This window comes from Propithecus coquereli, unplaced genomic scaffold (genome assembly GCF_000956105.1).
Source record: "Propithecus coquereli isolate 6110/MARCELLA unplaced genomic scaffold, Pcoq_1.0 Scaffold163, whole genome shotgun sequence".
Classification (NCBI taxonomy): domain Eukaryota; kingdom Metazoa; phylum Chordata; class Mammalia; order Primates; family Indriidae; genus Propithecus; species Propithecus coquereli.
This window is the reverse complement of record NW_012140858.1, coordinates 840130-858394: the sequence shown is the minus strand read 5'-3', so window position 1 is coordinate 858394 and position 18265 is coordinate 840130. Positions and strand designations below refer to the sequence as shown.

The following is an 18265-nucleotide window of genomic DNA, read 5'->3' as shown; positions in this document are numbered from 1 at the left end:
CAAATTCAGACTTACAATCTTTGATTTCTGTGTATGGTGTGAGATAGGGAATCATATATTTTTTAAAAATATGTATATCCAATTGGTCCAGCCCCTTCTAAAAGTGTCATTTTACCATTCAAATTCAGACTTACAATCTTTGATTTCTGTGTATGGTGTGAGATAGGGAATCAATTATTTTTTAAAAATATGTATTTTAATTGACATAATAATTATACACTTATGGGTATATGTATACAATATGATATTTCAATACATGTATACGAAGTATAATGAACAAATCTGGGTAATTAGCATATCTATTGCCTCAAACCTTTATCATTTCTTTGTATTGGGAACATTCAAAATCCTCTCTTCTAGCTATTTAAAAAAATATAATAAATTGTTTACTGTATTCACCCTACAGTTCTACAGAACACTGGAACTTATTCCTTCTATCTAGGTATAACTTTGTATCCCTTAACCAACCTCTCCCTATTCCCACCTTCCTAGCCTCTAGTAGCCACTATTCTACTCTCTTCCATGAGATCAATTTTTTTAACTCCCACATGTGAGTGAGAACATGTGGTTTTTATCTTTCTGTGCCTTACTTATTTCACTTAACATAATGTCCTCCAGGCTCATCCATGTTGTGGCAAATCAAGACAGATGTTTGTAATTTAGTGTCAGATGGCTATGAGGCTTGCTAAGAAAGCAGAGTCCCTGCTCCCTCCCTACCATTTTGTCTTCCCCAGAGCTACCATGTTGAGTTGTTTCATTGGCCTCATTTGATATTTACATTGAATCTCTAAGATTTTTACTTCTTTAAAAAATTTTTTTTATGGTGTACAACATGTTTTGAAATATGTATATCTTGCGGAATTCTAAGATTTTTACTTCTACTTTTTGACTTATCAGTTTTGAATATTTATAGATTTACCATGTGGAAGGCGTGCCATACACATACGCCTATCCTGTACCTCCTTGTCCTAATACAGTTAGGTTGTGATTTTGACTAGGCCGTTATTCAATGTCAGTGTGATGATGACCTTGTTAATGTTCATACCTGAGCTATGTAGAATTCTATGAATCCTTTTCCTCCTATGCAAATTTTTGTTCTCCTTTAAGTCAGTCATGCTTTTGATGTTTGCCTAGTTTTCTGTGCATTTATTACTCATTCAATTCCAAGTGCTCTCAGTTGCAGAAATCCGCTCTCAGTATATCCAGATGACAGTTATTCTGTCAAGTGTACCTTTTGAGTCTTCTTGTCACCTCCCTGAATCTTCCTTCCCAATTATGCCAGGAGTTCCCTTTGATTTTCTCCTGGATTGGACTCCTGTTTCCTGTATCACCTGCCTGCCTTTTTCTTAGTTTCCTTCCTGTTTTACAGACGAATACCTTCCAATAGAATTCTTGGTTATAAATTACTTTCCTCATTGCTTCATTGTTGTCTAGCCTTTAGGGTTGCTGTTGAGGAATCCAAAGACTTTCGGATTCCTAATCAATCCTTTGTTTATGAGCCCCTCGTACCCTCTTTCTGATATCTTATAGGATTTTTCTATGTAGTCACCATGCTGTACAATAAATCTCTTAAACTTATTCTTCCTATCTAACTGTAAATATATATCCTTTGACCAACATCTCTCCATCCCCTCTCCCTCCCAGAGGCTAATCACAGCAGCCTCTGGTAACCACCATTCTACTCTCTGCTTCTGTGGGATCAACGTTTTTAGAGTTTTGAATTATCAGTTTTTAAGCATCCTGTTTTTGTTTCAATGAGTGCAGTATCATCTTCTTGTTGTTACTATTATTAAGTGTTTTCATCTGCTCTAATTCCAGAGAGAAAAGTTTTCCAGTCTCGGGCCTTAGACGGTAAAAGACTAGCTTCAGATGCTATGGAGCTCTGGTGGGGGAACCAGATACTAAGAAAGACCAGCTATAGCTCTGGCCTTCCTGTATCTCATCTTGTTCCTCTAGGGTTGGAGTTCAGGGTTTTTTCCTACTTAGTTTCTGCCAGAGCTCTCTGAAGAATGATATGTAAGTTTGAAAATTTTCCCCATTTGATATAAATTGTTGTATATCTGTAACACATTTCTTTTTCAAAAAAATTTGATAGATTTAGGGGTATACATGATTTTTAGTTACATGGATGAATTGTATAGTGGTGATGTCTGGATTTTTAGTGTACCCATCACCCAAATAGTGTACCTTGCACCCAATAGTCTTTCTTCCCTCATCTTCCTCCTGCCTTCCCCCCTTCCTAGTCTCCAATGTCCCTTGTGCCACTCTGTGTGCCCTTCAGCCCCCACAGCTTAGCTCTCACTTATAAGTGAGAACATGAGGTACTTGGTTTTCCATTCTTGCATTTATCTCTAATACTTTTCTATAGTTTTGAGGCTACATTTATCCTTTCCTGGTTTCAGCATTGATGGTTTCTTCTCTCCTTCTTTAGTAGTTTTGTTCATCTATTTTGTTTTGGGGATGAAGGCTTTAAAATCTTCACCCATGTAGCTTTTTTCTTCCACTGGGAGGTGTGATTCATCTGCTTCACTAATTTTATTTTCTGCTTTATTTTATCTTCTGCTTTCTGATTTATTCATTGCTTTCATTCCAGTTCATAATTTAGATTTTCTTTTTTCTGGTGAATGTAAACTCTTTTCTGATCTCACATTTCTTTCCATGACTACCTGCACTGTGTTCAAAGATGCTATTGTGTCCTTAGGAATTTTAAGAACATGAACTAAAAATTTTCTAAAGTTTTCTCTCTTATATAGTACACCTATTTCTTAAGTAAATATTTGCTCTAATTCTAGAATCTTTTTTTTTTTTTTTTTTTTGTACCATAGTATGTTTCATTTGCCTGGTGGGTTTGGATTTTTCTCTGTTGCTTATCCTCAGAGAGGGAAGTCTATGCATATTCAGTGGGTATTGCCCTGTGTTCTTTCAGGAGACTTGTATGAGTCACTGTTTGACTCAAGCCCAGATGAAGGGAAAAGGTTACATTTGCAGTAGATTAATTTACCAATTAGAAATTCATCTTCCTGTGAGGCCTAGGGAGGGAGCCAGCATCAGCTCCAAAAGTAATCAAAGGGAAGTTTGCTTCAAACCAGAGACTTTCTTTTAGGTACTTGGTGTGGCACTCAGTGATTAGCAAGGTCACTGTCACTTGGCATGGCTGCCCTTGCCAGAAGCCAGCTCATAGTGTTTTTTTTCCCCTGCATGTTTTCTGTGTCAGTCATTATGCCACATATAAATCAGAAGTAAATGCAGCCGAGGTTACTTGCTGGGTTGGCTTCTGGAGCCAGTAACCCTTTTAAAAGAATTAGTGTATTTTAAATGTACCTCAACTCCCCCCTGGCTTAGTTCCCTCAGTTCCCATCCCTCTAAACTAGGGGTATCATTATGGGTTTATTGGCTTCTCATTGGCTTATTTTCATGCAGTTGCAGTTTCACATGAAGGGGATTTGTGCCTTAGTTATTTTGTCAGCCTCCCATGTTGCTTCTTTCCAGTACATATTTCTGGAAATTTAAGCAACAGTTGGGATCCATCTGTAGTTTCTAGGGCTGATTCAGGATATTTCCCAGTCTTATAATCAACTGGCCATTTGATTGGTGATCTGGCACAGAGAAATTAGCCTATGTAGCTTTCTTATTTGGAAATTGTATTTTATATATGTAATTTGAATTGTGTGGCAGGGAGGATATTAATTCATACTCATTGGCTGTAGGGGAATGGATGAATGGTCCAGTAAATAAATAAACGGCAAAGCTCATCTTTTGCAAGTGAGAGGCATTAGAGGTAGTTTTATGGTTTTGAGAAGAGCAATATAGATCAGAAGAGATGCCTAGGAGAATAGAACATGGAGACAACTGGGGAAGGCAGAAGGGACCTCAGTAAGGGTCCAAGGGCAACAGGAGAGTCTGATGTCAGTGGGGTAAACCCACCCTGCATTGTGGTTTTCTGTGGGTGGAATACATTTTTGAAGCTTAAGCAAAGGAAATGGAGAGTTAGGTTGATGGCAGTTTAGAAGACTTACAGAACAGGTATTCAAGTACTTGGAGGCATTCAGAGAGGTGTATTTCTTTAAAAATTCTTGTGCAACTCTATAGTTGACAGTCTCGGGCACTGATAAAGCAGGAGACTAGTCCGTCAAAGTGAACCAGTTTACTTAGCTATAAACTGAATGGTATTGCTACTTAGGTTATTGTCTTCTTTGTCTTGTCTAGTTCCGTGATTTGTGTAGTTTTGTAAGTTGGGAAGTAAATAGATTTCATAGATGCAATTTTAAGACATTACTTCCGAGAGAGCTGATTTTTACCTTTGAAGTAATTTTGTTTAGCCCTTGTATTTGGCAGAGTTAAGTAACCGTACACTATTTTATAAAGAGTTTTTATGGTGTGTGAATAGGTTCAACAAAAGGCTCAAAATTAGATATGTCTCAAATACTTTAGGGGAAGGCAGTTAACTTTCTGTCCTATTTTCTTGAAAATATTAATCTAACAATATGTCCTATGAATTAGGCATCTCAAGGGAATGAAACACAAAACAAGGGTAACATCAGTAAAGTTTTATATAGCTGAGAACAGCACAGGGCTCTCTGTCTCGGGGTTACTCTGTAGGTCATCTGACTTTCATCCTGCTTTCTTCATTTTCTGTCTGACTTTTTTGCTTAAAGATTCCATGTACTTTCCATCTCTTCTTAATCTATGTTCATTTGGAGAGTTGGTCTATGGAAAGAGCATGGGCTGTAGAGTCAGTCCTGATTCAGATCTCCACCGACTCACTTCCTGGCTGTGTGACTGTGGGTATGTTGCATAAGTTTTCAAAGATGTCTCCTCTATGAAATGGGTTAAGGATATCTGCCTCAAACTCTATGTGAAATGACTGCCCCAAAGCTTGGCATCCAGTGGGCTTCCATTAAATCCCAGTCCCCCATCTCCCCTCTCCTGTTTTTAGCAATAATACCATATGGTATATTTATTTTTGGGTTACATCCATTTCTATATCTCTTTCCTTACTGCAAGATAGGTGCCTATATCCACCTTTTAGGCAACTCTCTGTATTATAAATGTTGAAAATATTTTAAGGTTAAATTGCTTAATGACTTGACTTAGCTGGAATGATATTGGACCCAAGCATGTCGTATGAGTTTTTAAGGATGGAATCTTGCTTACCTGCTTTTTTGTTTTTTAGCTATTGATATATTCATCTATCTATCTCACACAGAATAGAGCAAGACAATTGAGAATTATAAATATATAAGAAGGAGAGACAAAAAGTAGAAGTGCCCACAAAAATGATGCCAGGAATAAGTTTATAAAACAGTGTACCACGCAGTCCTATAATTTTCTTGGGGTAGGCTTGACACCTTAGTGGTTATCATGGAAAAGGGAAGGCATTCTTGTATACATATACCTTTTTCCTGGCTTATTCATTTAAATTCACAGTTTGCCTAAAATTAAAAAAAAGATTAAAAATTAAATGAGACTTTATTACAGCTCTTTTATTTTTTCTCCTAAAACTGGGACTAAAGAGAATATCAGTACTGTCTCAGGGAAGCTATGGATGAATTCTTTGTTGAATGTTATACCAAGATAGCTTGAGAACTTTACTCTTACTTGTTAATAAAAATAATCACTCTAATAGAGGGGAAGAAAATAGAAAGATTCTACAATTCTAAACAATTAGAACCTAAAATGATTGAATTTTCATAGCACCCAGCAATATCCTTTCTTTTATTCAAAAGCTATTTATTGAGCATCTACAGAGAAATAAAGGCATAATGAATAAGACTGAACCAGCGTCTGCTTTCAGGAACTTCTGTCTATAAAGAAACTTTCTGGTTTCAGCAACATGCAAGATGACACCTGAATACTTTTGAATTATTGGAAAATGATACTTCCATAATAGTAAAAGTAATGAACCACAGAGATGTGGTTCAAATGATTTTTGAATGATTTCAAATGATTGAAATTTTCATTTCATTGCCTAGACATGAAAATTTTTCTTATAAGAATTTTTCTTAAAATGAAAAATTTTTACCTTTTGTACTAAACTGAAATATGGAAACAATCAGATCAAGCTTTGGACAGAGCTAAGGCATGTTTTACTATAGGGAATTTAGCATCATTCTGGGTTTTTGTAATGAATGTATCAATAAGAGATTTGGTTATACTTTGTGCTCATATAGCATTGTCTCCTTGGGGATGTCAGAAGGATTTTAGAAATGTCCTCTTCCTCACGTGTGTGGGACTCTGATTTATGAAACTCCTCACCCACCTGTCTGAGAACCCTACTCTTTCTTGTGACTGACTCCTGTAATGTCGAGGTTTCTTACCTTTCTTTAGTCTTGAAAATGGTAACTAAGTTCCTTGAGAAAATGTAAACATGAAACATATTCACTTTCTTAGGTTTCATACCGGACTGGGAGTTGGGGTTTTTGCTGTAGTGCTGGTTATACCACTAACTAAATGGGTGATTCTAGTCCCTTCTCTTCTCTAAGCCTCAGTTTTTTCATCTGCAAATGGGTAGGGTTGAACTGAGTGATCTCTAACCATTTGATGGTGTTACAGTAGTCCACCCTTATCTGTGGTTTTGCTGTCTGTGGTTTCAGTTACACCAAACTCAGTCTAAAAATACTAAAGAAAAAATTCTAGAGCTTTAAATTGCTTGCTGTTCTGAGTCCCATATGAAATCTCACACCACTGATGTGAAATCATTCCTTTGTCCGTTGTATCCACAGTGTATACGCTACCCGCTCATTAGTCATGTATAGCTGTCTCTGTCATACACAGGGTTCAGTACTATCCATGGTTTCAAGCATCCACTGGGAGTCTTGGAACATCCCTCCCTCACGTAAGGGGGGACTACTGTATTCTCTCTGCCCTTTGTATGTAAACTGTCAGCTCTCAGTTGTGGACCATTCAATTCCCTTATTGTTTAATGACGGGGTGGCTTCTGCCCCTGGCTCACCTTCCCCGTCTCCACAACTTGAAACTGCCTACCCCAAACAGCTAGCTGGTGCGCAGAATTAGATCCAAACCTATGAAAACATATCAACTTAACATTATTTGGATAAATGGTACAGAAGTCATAGCTTTTAGATCTTAGATCTTCCCTACCAGGCTCCTCTTTTCATTAAGATACTATTTGACACTGGGAATAGGGATTTTTGTCTCCTGGCCAATGGGACTTCTCTGCCATGTGCTAGTCCTCTTATGCTAAATGTGGGTTTTCCTATCCTCTTCTAGGTACACAGTTTCTCCTAGTATGACCTCGATCTGATCAGCAACCACGAGAATTCGACTCCTGTGTCCTGCACCGTAGTGCTGGGGCCTGATCACCGTCCACACTGTAGAGCTGTCATGGCTGCTGCCTCTACTTCCACCCCTGTCATTTCACAGCCCCAGGTAAGAGATTCAAACTAGCATGGGTTTGAGCTAATCATGGTTTTGTCGAATATTGAACTTGAGTTTAAGAATGTGTGTTTGACTCTAGGGATCATGTATATTTCTCTCATTATCATTTGGTGGGTATTTGGATAATGGTGCTTTTGTGAGTGAGGTGCCATTTAGTTCAGGAAGCAGCTGGAACAATGAACAAGTGATTTTAGTGAACTGGCCTCTGTTCATAGGGGGCCTTGGTTTTCAGTGCTGAGCATGCCTGTTACGCTAGGCATCAAACTCTAAATCAAGATAACTCAGTAGTAAATCCTGCTGTTTTTCCTCTCTTGGCTTTTTTTGGGTTTAATAAAATATTTTAGAATAGATCTAATAGCAAGTTTTCTGAGTGTTGTCTCATTGTCTTCCTCTTATAATTATGATTTTGCCTTGACCTATTCTGGGAACTTTGAAAGCAAAATGTAATTCTAGAAAGTTCTGAACAGCAGATGTAGCAGTTACTTTTTCTATCCCATGAACAGCAAGAATATGGCTGGGACATTCTTTGTTTAGGTTATTTTACAGTCTGATCTATTTGGGTACTCGCTGAACTCTTTTGGATTCAGCAGAGTGTGCAGTACGATGTGGGAACCGACTTTGGAGTTGTTAGGCCTCAATTCACCACCCTGCTACTCTGATTTCCAGATAAAGAGTTTTAGTAATGCTCGCCTCTCTCAGCTTCAGTTTCCTCTCACGTTATCATACCTCACACTATGGTTATATGGATTAAACGACAGAATATATGTGAAGCACATAGTAAGTGCTCAATAAGTGTGGTTTCCCATTTACTCTTCTTTTATCTTCTCCTCTGTCTAGAGTATGACCTCCCCTCTCATTTATAACAATCATTGTTAGGCCAAGGTTAAAGAAAAAAGTATACCTTCAAGAAAAAGTCATACTGATTGAAATTTAAACCTCGATGATACAGACTGTCCCACGCTTTTTTCTGTAGCATTTTGTGGGCTGTTAAATTTTGTATGTATTTCAAGTAGGGGTGTCTGTGTTTGTGAGAGAGGGAGAAGAGAAAGAGGGGAAAAGGAGAAAAGGGAATTTTTACTTCATTTGTTACAAACTTTCTTTTCTTCTCTAATAGACCTTGGGATTTTATCGTATGGATAAAGTCCGTGCTGTTCTTGAAGCTTTTAGTATTTTTTTTTCTGGGATGTTTAGTATTACTGTCATCATGTGTATTTCTCTTTCTGGTAAATGGATCACTGCCCTTTCAACACTTCGTTTTCTTTAGGTGTTTGGTTTCCCTTACTCTCAATAGTTTTTTTTTTTTTTTTTTGGTGCTTGAGAGACTTGGAGGTTGGGTAAAGAGATCTAGTGCCTGTTACCTGGGGTCACCATTTCAAAGTCCACTGCAGCTGTTCCCATGCAGTGACTATGGTTAGCGTTTTGAGAAGTGAATTAGGCCCTAGTACGGGTTTTGTGGACAAGGCATTCCAGCATCCTGGTGTCGCTGCTGTCATTTGTCAGCATTTCCAACAGCAGCATCTTATCTGCACATCTTCCCTGTTGCATAAGCTACTGTCAGCTGGTGAGTAATATAAATACTTCTCAATGACTCATTTAATTAAAATGTTTAACACTGCCCAAGGTTGAAAGAGGTTATATTTAATAAACACCAGGGGAAATGTGTACTCTCATAAATTCTCTGTGGGAAGTAAATTGGTGCAGTCACTGCAGAGGGTAATTTGACAGTATCTATTAAAATTGCATACTTTACACATACCCTGCCCCCATCTTGGTATCTACATTAGAAAAACACTCACACATGAGCCCAAGGAGGAGTGTATAGTGTATGGAGAGAGTCATTGAAGCATTGGTTGAAAACCAGGAAGTACAAAATGTTCTGAATACCCAGTAGTGAAAAGACTTAATAAATTCAAGTGTGTGGATATGATTGAAATACCATTCAGCAGTTAAAACATGAGGATATCTACAAAGCTATATATTGCTCTGAGATATCTTATGGAAGAAAAAGAAAGCAAGATGCAGAATGATACAAAAGGGCAAAAGTTAGATCTTGGGAGATACAAAACCCATCCAAAGCTTAACTTTACCCAACAAAATCTTATTCCTTAGTATTGAATTTCTCCTTAGGGAGAATTTAAACTTAATTAACATTTTCTTTTTCAGGGTCACTAATAGGAAAAAAAAAAAAAAAGGTCAAGAAACACTGGTTTCTTGAAAGATGCACATGGGCTTTCCAGTCCCACCGCCTGAGTTGAAATCCTGGGCTCTGACATTTACTTATTAACTGAGCCTGAGAGGAAGGTGTTCACTCTCTCACTGCCTCTATTTCTCCACCCGCAAAATGAGCATAGCAATGATGAAGCCAACCTCATTGGGCGGTTTTAAGGATTAAATGAGATAATCTGTATAAAACTTAGAGTAGTGTCTGGCACAGATTACTCAATCCATGTTAGAAAGAAATTTTATTATTGTTCAGCGAGCCCTGTGGCCGACTTGGGGATACAAGAAATGAGGCTTTGGTCCTGCTAGAGTTTAGAAATGTAGTGGGAGATACACAGATAAGGAAACAATTTCCAACACTGTGTCATGAATGCGATGATGCAGTAAGTGTTGGTTGTTCCACGAGTAAAATGGAACATCCAGAAAAGACTTGAAGGATCAGAGAAGGCTTCTTGAAGGAAGACCACCAAGCTGGGAACTAATGTCTATGAGTTATTTTGGTAAAGGAGAAGAAAAAGCGTGTGTGAATGTCAAACGTCCCAAGGTGAGAGAGAGCGAGAGAGCACAGCATTTAGAATTTAGTTTAGGATAGTTGCAGTATAGTGGAGCATGGGGTTGTCAACAGTGATGTCCCTAGAGCCACCTCTGCCAGCTCACAGGGGTGGAGGGTGGGGGAGTGGATTGTTAAATTTTCAGGAATTTTGTGAGCTGAATGACTTCATGCTGGTAGCTTGAAATCAGCCTCAGTGGAGTATTTACACTACAGAAATTGGCAAATGCTAGAATTAGCATAAACGGGTTAGGTTATAAGGTTGGAGATTTTTGCAGGGTCTTGCAAATCATATTAAGGAATTTAACACTGATTGTAAAGAATCAATAGTAGTGTAGTTAAGTGGCTACCCAGGCTTTGGAATCTTAGACCTGGGTTCAAACCCTGACTTTTGATAATGCTATTGAGCAGGTTGGTTAATTAATCTCAACTAGGGTAGATGGGAACAGTGGTAGCAATTGATAGTTGGGAAAGTAAGCGTACTTGGAAGGAGCTGCTATAAACTCTGGTATTAGGTCATGCAGAGAGGTAACTTACTGTTCTGGAGAGATGCAGATCATTGGGTCACTTGGTTCCCAGGATTCTCTGGTCAGTGATGGGCTTCCTGGTATATGTCAGCTCTTCACATGTAATTTGTACAGTCAAATTTTAGCCCGAGGCTGACTTGCCCTTACCCCCATGCTTGCACTGAGGTCTTCTCTCTTATTATCAGTTTTTCCCAAGCTCGGAGGAGGTAAAAATAATTTAAATACAGCGTCTCTTTAGGCAAAGCATAATATGCAGTTCACTCAATCAGCTTGGTGTGGTATTGTCTGGCACATCAACTTGCATTCTTTTAGAGTGAATTCAGGGACCTGTGTAAAGATAAACCCACATTCGAGTGTGAAAGGCTTGAAACCCCTTTTCTAAAGCCAAAACAACAATTTTTTTTAAAAAAGCTTTTGGTTTTGTTTGTTACTCTATTCATTTGGTAACAAAGAGCATTTTTCTAATCAAGGCTGCCTAATACTAGATATAAACTAATTAAAATGAACAAATAGCTTGTGATTGTTTCAAACAAAAATAGGGAAGAAAGCTTCCATTGTCACTCCTGCAGGGATTGCTGTTTAGTTAGTGAAAGATATGCCTTGTGCTTTGAAGTCAGACAAGTTTGTATTGTCTGCTTTACTCCTGCCTGGACTTAAAGACAGATTTTTGTTTTCTCTTGCCAAGAGAGCACCTAGTCCTTACAAAGCTAGGTGAATACCAAGGCAAAACTGGACTAGCAGCAGCAGGAAGACTGTGTGTGTAGCTGATTTATAGTTCTGCTAGTCCAGACACTGATAAAGAGCTTCCTTATCCAAAGGAAGCTCTGAGGATGTATTTGCAGACAGGAACCTGTTCATTAGGTTGAGTTAATGTGTTCATGTCCTTGCATATTGGGGGGTGGGGATGAGGTAGGAAACCAACAACAACAACAAAAAACTTGCCACTCTCAATAGCCATTTTCTGTTCTAGAATTGACTTAAGCACTACCTTGATTGTGTTTGATCAGGTTTCTGTGGATAGAATTTGGATTAAAAGTTTTATTTTCATTTTTATTAATAATAGAAGAGTCAATAGTTTGATACCTGAATGAACAGTTTGGCTTCTCTCAAAGCCAGGACTTGTATTAGAGACCAGAATACGCATCTGAGAACTTAAAAGGTATTCAGTTCTCACATCTTTGATTCCAGTAAGGAAGAACTCTTCCATCAGTGTTTTACAAAGCATTTCTTTCTGCCTCTCATTTACTTGGTGACCATTTTGGTTTTAAACCAAGGACATAAGGATATTTTGATCCCTCTAGGAAATCCTTGATTTCTTGTAGCTTTCACTAAAGATGTGAATTCGGGTAGATTTTCAATGTCTTAATCAAGAGATTGTTCCTCTAATTCTTGTTCAGTGTTCTGATAAAAGGTGATTGGTCTCTACTTGTCTGTTGAAAGACAAGTTTTTTTTTTTTTTTTGGAACGTCATTACTGATAGATTCTCTTAACAAAATACATCATATTAATATTTCAAAAATTTACATTTTGGAAGGTTTTCTGGTATTAGAGAGTAGATGTTTTTTGATCAAAGTAACTAATTTCACATAAAAGGGGTTGCATTTTTTTGAGGTTGAAAGATTGGGTTTTTTTGGTAGTTTTTTTATTATAGTAGTTTTCAAACTTTCACAAAAATAAAAATAAGATAAGATAATGAATTTCAATATAGCCACCACCTAGATTCAGTAAGTATTAACATTTTGGCACACTTGGCTTCACTTGCTTTCGTTTTGGGGGGAAAGAAGTATTTTAAAGTAAATCCCTGGTCTTATCATCTTTTTTTCAATCCTCATATGTCAATATGGATCTCTAAAAAATAATTTGCTTACATAACCACAATACCATTATCATACTTAACAAAATTAAAAAAGACTCCTTAATACCACTTTATACTCAATATATTCAGATTTCCTCAATTGCTTTTTTAAAACATGTTTTAGTAGTTTGTGTGCCACCCTTTCAAAAAAAAATGATTAGGTCAATTTACTTTTCTGCATAAAATTATTCAATGACTCTTAAGGTTTAAAAAGGCAATTCCACTTCCTCCCTTTATTTTCTTTTTTCTTTTATTTATTTTCTTTTTTCATACTGATTATCAATGTGTATCGTCTTTGTTTTCTAAGTGAGAAAACAGATTGAAATTATAACCAGAATATTTCACCACTGAAGAATACAAAAATGAGACATACACTGATGGCTCCAAAGTAAGGAAAGTAATATGATGGTTGCAATTGTTAAATTAGGGGTCTCTAAAGTAAGGGATCGTAGATTATCTTGATAGTGCTTTCTTTCAGACAATTAATTGCAGTATGAAGTATATTTCCAGTGCCACACAGTAAAGACATAGTGTGATCTGGCTTCACCTAACATGGAATTGAGAAAAGAGAATGCATGGGCTTAGATCCAGGTGAATTTTGGTTCAAATCTAGGCTGCTGTTGTACATCAGAGTTAGGGGATCTTCAATATAGGTCCCTCTTTCAGCTTTATTTTTTTTTTAATCTCTAGAATTCAAATATACACTGTGGTCACAAGTTTAAATGGCAAAAAAACTGCTAAGTGCTTTGTGCAGTATCAGCCCTTTACTAGATACCTGCCATATGTGAGTTCCTTCCCTTTTCCCCAGGATTACACTGGGAGTTCTTCACGGGGAGAAAGTGGTTACTGGTACATATGGGCTGTGTGCTTGTGTGGTATGCCAGAAGATCCATCAAAGGAAAGCCAAGTTAGATAAACACTCTATGGAGAACTCCAGTGTATTGCCAGGAATAAATGCATGTGGAGATAAACATTGAGATTTCTGACTTACTCCATCACAAACTCTGTTTCTATTAGAAGTTAAATTTGTTCTCATATTGCAATTTAAATTCATCTACGCCCCTTTTGTGTTTATAAACTCAGATAAAGCTTGAGAGGATATATTATTTCAGAATCTGAGAGCACATTTTGAGTTTTCTATTCATAAGACAAAATTGTACAGGGGCACATAGGATAAACCACAAATGACATCTTTCATGTTTGTTTATTTTTCTTTCTATTATGTTTTTGAATTGGTTTAGTCTTTCACGATTAATGGAGCTGCTGCTTTATCCTTCAAAGGAGGTGTGGCTTTCTCCCTCTATTGTGCGTTGTGGGGCTGTTCGCCCGATTTCCTTTTCATACTCCTAGGTTCTCCAGCTACTTTTCTTGGAACTTTTATTGCAGCTTTGCCATGAATAAATACTAAGGTGGGACAATGCTGTACTGTTTTTACCAGCTAAGACAATCATAATTATAGAATCCAAAGGATTTCTGTCTTTTGAGACCTGTACCTTGGTGAAATAAGACCATCGTTTAAAAAAGAGAAAAAAATCAACCTTCATTTGCTGTGGGACGATACTGCCATTTGGTAATTGTGTAGCATCACTTAAGAACTGCCCTTAAGTTAAACTTACCCATTTCATAAATGATCTTCCTAGGCCGGCTCAGGCCCAGAGAGAAGTAAGCGTGGGTTGACACCTGCTCCTTAGCATCAGACAAAATGTTTATGGAAGGGCAGTGGAACGGATTAGCTTCTGAAAGCCTAGGTTGGCAATAAAGCACCTCTCAAAGATTCAGACAATCTTTGGTACCCTGAGCCCCAGTCCTATAGGAAGAGGAGTAGGGTGTGTTAGTTGGTGAACTAGGTGGCTGTCTGATTTCAAAGTCAGGGTTTCCAGCAGGTGATTTTGAAATATTTGCACTTAGATGAGCCTCCACCAGCCAGTTCAGGCCTGGAAGGAAGCACCATTTATCTGGATTCCGGTGTGGGCCCCAGCTCTAAGGTGCTCTGTTAATAGAACTCTGTTTAGCATTACTTTAATTGTGGTTGATCAGGTTAGTGAAGTAACCTGGCAAAGCAGTGGAGAGGAGGATCTAGGAAGCATCCTACCCCAATGGCCTGTGGATAGTTCAGGGTTTACCTCTGCCATGCTGGATTGTGTGGAGAAGACAGACAGGAACTCAGGATTCCTCGTGGTGAGGTGTAGATCCCACCTCATTGTGACATGGCAGGGTGGAGAGACTCAGCTGCAGATCATTCCAATGTCTCATGCAAAATTAGCTTGGAAAACTAGGGCAAAAGTGAACCTGCAGATGGGAAGTCACCTCTATGGTGGTGGAGAAAGAGAAGGCAGAAGAAACAAGGTGGCAAATGATAGGGAGTCTGCAAGGATTATAGTCATCAGTCATACCATGATAGTTTACTCCTTCAAATGATGTATCAGAAATATACATTTACTCATAGACTTCTTAATACTTTTTGCACAATTTATTTTCTTAAAATTATTAAAACTAAATTTCTCTCACTGAAATATTAAATGCTGTTTTTCTGATGTGTACATATTCATTTTACTGCTTCCTTAAGCTAGTCACAGAAAGAAGAGTTTACTGAGACAGGCTGTTTTGTAATAATAAAAGAACACAGTAATGGAAGGTAATAGATGATAAGAAAAACTAAAGTAGGCATACAATCCTATTTTTATTTATTTTATTTTATTTTTTTGAGATAGAGCCTCAGTCTGTTGCCCAGGTTGGAGCAATCACAGCTCACTGCAACCTCCAACTCCTGGGCTCCAGTGATTCTCCTAGTTCAGCTTCCCAAGTAGCTAGGACAACAGGCGCACACCACCACCCCTGGCTAACTTTTTAAAAATTTTTTGTAAAGACGGGGTCTCACTATGTTGCCCGGGCTGGTAATCCTATTTTTAAAAATTGAAATGGAATAAGGTTATAAAGAAATATATTGTGTTATTAGCCTATGAACAAAATGGACTGATGGAAAGTAATTTTTCATTTACTTCATAGGATAAATGATTTAGTTATATCATTTTGATCTGTCAATTCAAGTAAGGCTGTGTTTTAAAGATGGTGGTTGGTTTATGAAGGTTCAAGCCATCCCAGTTACTTGATTTAAAAGTTTCAGGAGAACAGATGTCACAGAAATAGAGTAACCAATGCTCAATTATTAAAAGAAGGCATTTTTCTCTCCATTTTACAGATGAGGAAACTAATATGTCCCTCTCCTTTTTTTCCCTTCCTCTTTTAGTGGCTCAGATGGAATTAGGTTTCTTTCTTTCTTTCTAAAATAAAATATGTCAAACATAATAAATACAATAATATATCCATTACCCAGCTTTGTAAAATTTTAAAGTTTTTTTTTTTTTGAGACGGTCTCGCTTTGTTGCCTGGGCTAGAGTGAGTGCCATGGCATCAGCCTAGCTCACAGCAACCTCAAACTCCTGGGCTCAAGCAATCCTTCTGCCTCAGCCTCCTGAGTAGCTGGGACTACAGGCATGTGCCACCAGGCCCGGCTAATTTTTTCTACTAAAAATATATATATTTTTAGTTGTCCAGATCATTTCTTTCTATTTTTTAGTAGAGACAGGGTCTCTCTCGCTCTTGCTCAGGTTGGTCTCGAACTCCTCACCTTGAGCGATCCACCCGCCTCGGCCTCCCAGAGTGCTAGGATTACAAGCGTGAGCCACCGTGCCCGGCCAATTTTAACATTTTGATGTAGTTTCTTTAAAAATAAATGAGTGATTACAGATAAAGTTGAAGGCCCTTGTATTCCTTCCCAATTCTATTAACCTTCTGTTTACCCAGACTATAAATTGATATTTATCATCTCTCTGCATGTGTTTGTGGATCTATACACATGTGGGAAAAATATAGACAATATATAGTAGGTTTCTGCACATTTTGAACATTCATAAGAATGGTGTACTGCATACTCTTGTCGAGTTGCTTTAGTTATTAACATATATACAGCTATGCTTTATTTTAACTGTTGTATACCTTTCTGGTTCTATTATAATTTATCCATTCAGTAGTTGAATATTTATGTCGATTCTAATATTTGATATTGTAAAAGAGTAGCAGTAAAAATTCTTGTGGGTCTCCTCAGTCACCTGTGTGATTTTTTTCCCTAAGGTTAGAATCTTTCAGTCTAGTGTGTGAATATGTCTAACGTTAGTAGTTTTTGCCGGTGTTTTACAAATCTCTTGGACTAAATTTTACTTTCACCAGCACTACATGACTGTCCTACCAACCCTTGATATTTTCAGACTTGTTAATTTTTGCCAACCTGTTGGAAATATTAATAAATTGGACCTCACTGCAGTTTGTATTTAACTTTCTCTGATTACCTGTAAGAGTAATTTTCTTTTCATGTGATTATTGGCCATTAAGGTTTCCTCTTCTGTGAATTGTCTGTCCGCATCTTTGCCCAGTTTTCTTTTAGACTGTTTGGATTTTCTCTTTTTGATTTATAAAATGTCTTTACAATTCACTGTCAAGAAGTCTGTCTTTTGTGTATTGCCAAACTTTCTTCTAATCTTTAGCTTTTCTTTTCATTCATTATAAAGTCTTTTTGCAGCACAGATATTTTAAATTTTTGATTAGTTAAATTTTATCAGTGTTTTGGTTTTATTTACAAAGATCCTCCCGATTCACAGCTTATAAATAGATTTTCATTTTCTTTTAAAAGTTTTAGAGATTTACTATTACAGATATAGCTTCGTATTGCCCCAAATGGGTTTCTGTGTATAATACTGGATTTGTGTCACCTGAAATGGATTTCTGTGTATGACATAGATATTCAATTTATTTTATTTTTTTAATATGGATGAGCAGTTGAGCCATTTTCTCAACTGGTGCGGAAAGCCAGGTCTCTCATATCAAGTTACCATATAAGTGTGTGTTTCAGGCTCTCTATTCTGTTCCATTCGGCTATTCATGTATTTCTGTGCCAATATCACAATGTTCTCTAACTATCGTCACTTCAAAAATGTGGTATTCGATAGAGCATCTCATTCATTTTTCAAACTATCTTGGATGTTCTTGTCCTTTCGTACTTTTAAATCAGTGTTTAGAGACCCTGTATGTTATGAAATGTAATGAAAACCCCTTTGGGAGTTTAATTTTATCACATTAAATTTATACAGTTGAGCCTTGAGCAATGCGAGGGTTAGGGATGTTGATCCACCATGCAGTCAAAAATTTGTGTGTAACTTTTGACTCCCCAGAAACTTTACTAGCTTCCTGTTAACTGGAAGCCTTTCTGATAACATATATAGTTGATTAACACATATTTTTATGCTATATGTATTATATAGTGTTTTCTTACAATAAAGTAAGCTAGAGAAAGGAAAATCTTATTAAGAAAATCATAAGGAAGAGAAAAGAAATTTACTATTAAGTGGAAGTGGATCATTATACAGGTCTTCGTCCTCCTTGTCTTCACATTGAGTGGGTTGGAGAGGAGGAGGAAGAGGAGGGGTTGGTTTTGTTGTCTCAGGGTTGGCAGAGGCAGAAGAAAATCTGTGTATAAGTGGACTCACGCTTGTTCAAACCTGTGTAGTTCAAGGGTCAACTGTATATTAATACTGGAAAGACTCACGTCATTACATCTTTCTTTATTCATAAAATAGTTTACCTTCATTTAGGTTTTCTTATAAGTTTTTGAATATTATTTCTAGATTTTGAGTATTATTTCTGGATACATTAGAGCTTTCA

At 37.3% G+C, this 18265-nt stretch overlaps 1 protein-coding gene across 2 annotated transcripts in view; it reads left to right on the top strand.

Annotated features, from left to right (window-relative positions):
• The window catches only part of LPAR1 (lysophosphatidic acid receptor 1), a 149081-nt gene that overhangs the window by 60909 nt on the left and 69907 nt on the right, over positions 1–18265 (top strand). The window contains exon 2 of one of the 2 annotated variants that reach the window (XM_012641200.1): positions 7231–7389. The exons of the other annotated variant lie outside the window; for it this stretch is intronic. Within the exon in view, the coding sequence (XP_012496654.1) occupies positions 7345–7389 (45 nt within the window). The 5' untranslated portion in view covers positions 7231–7344. The remainder of the gene's footprint in view (positions 1–7230; positions 7390–18265) is intronic. 2 annotated transcript variants of the gene reach the window in all.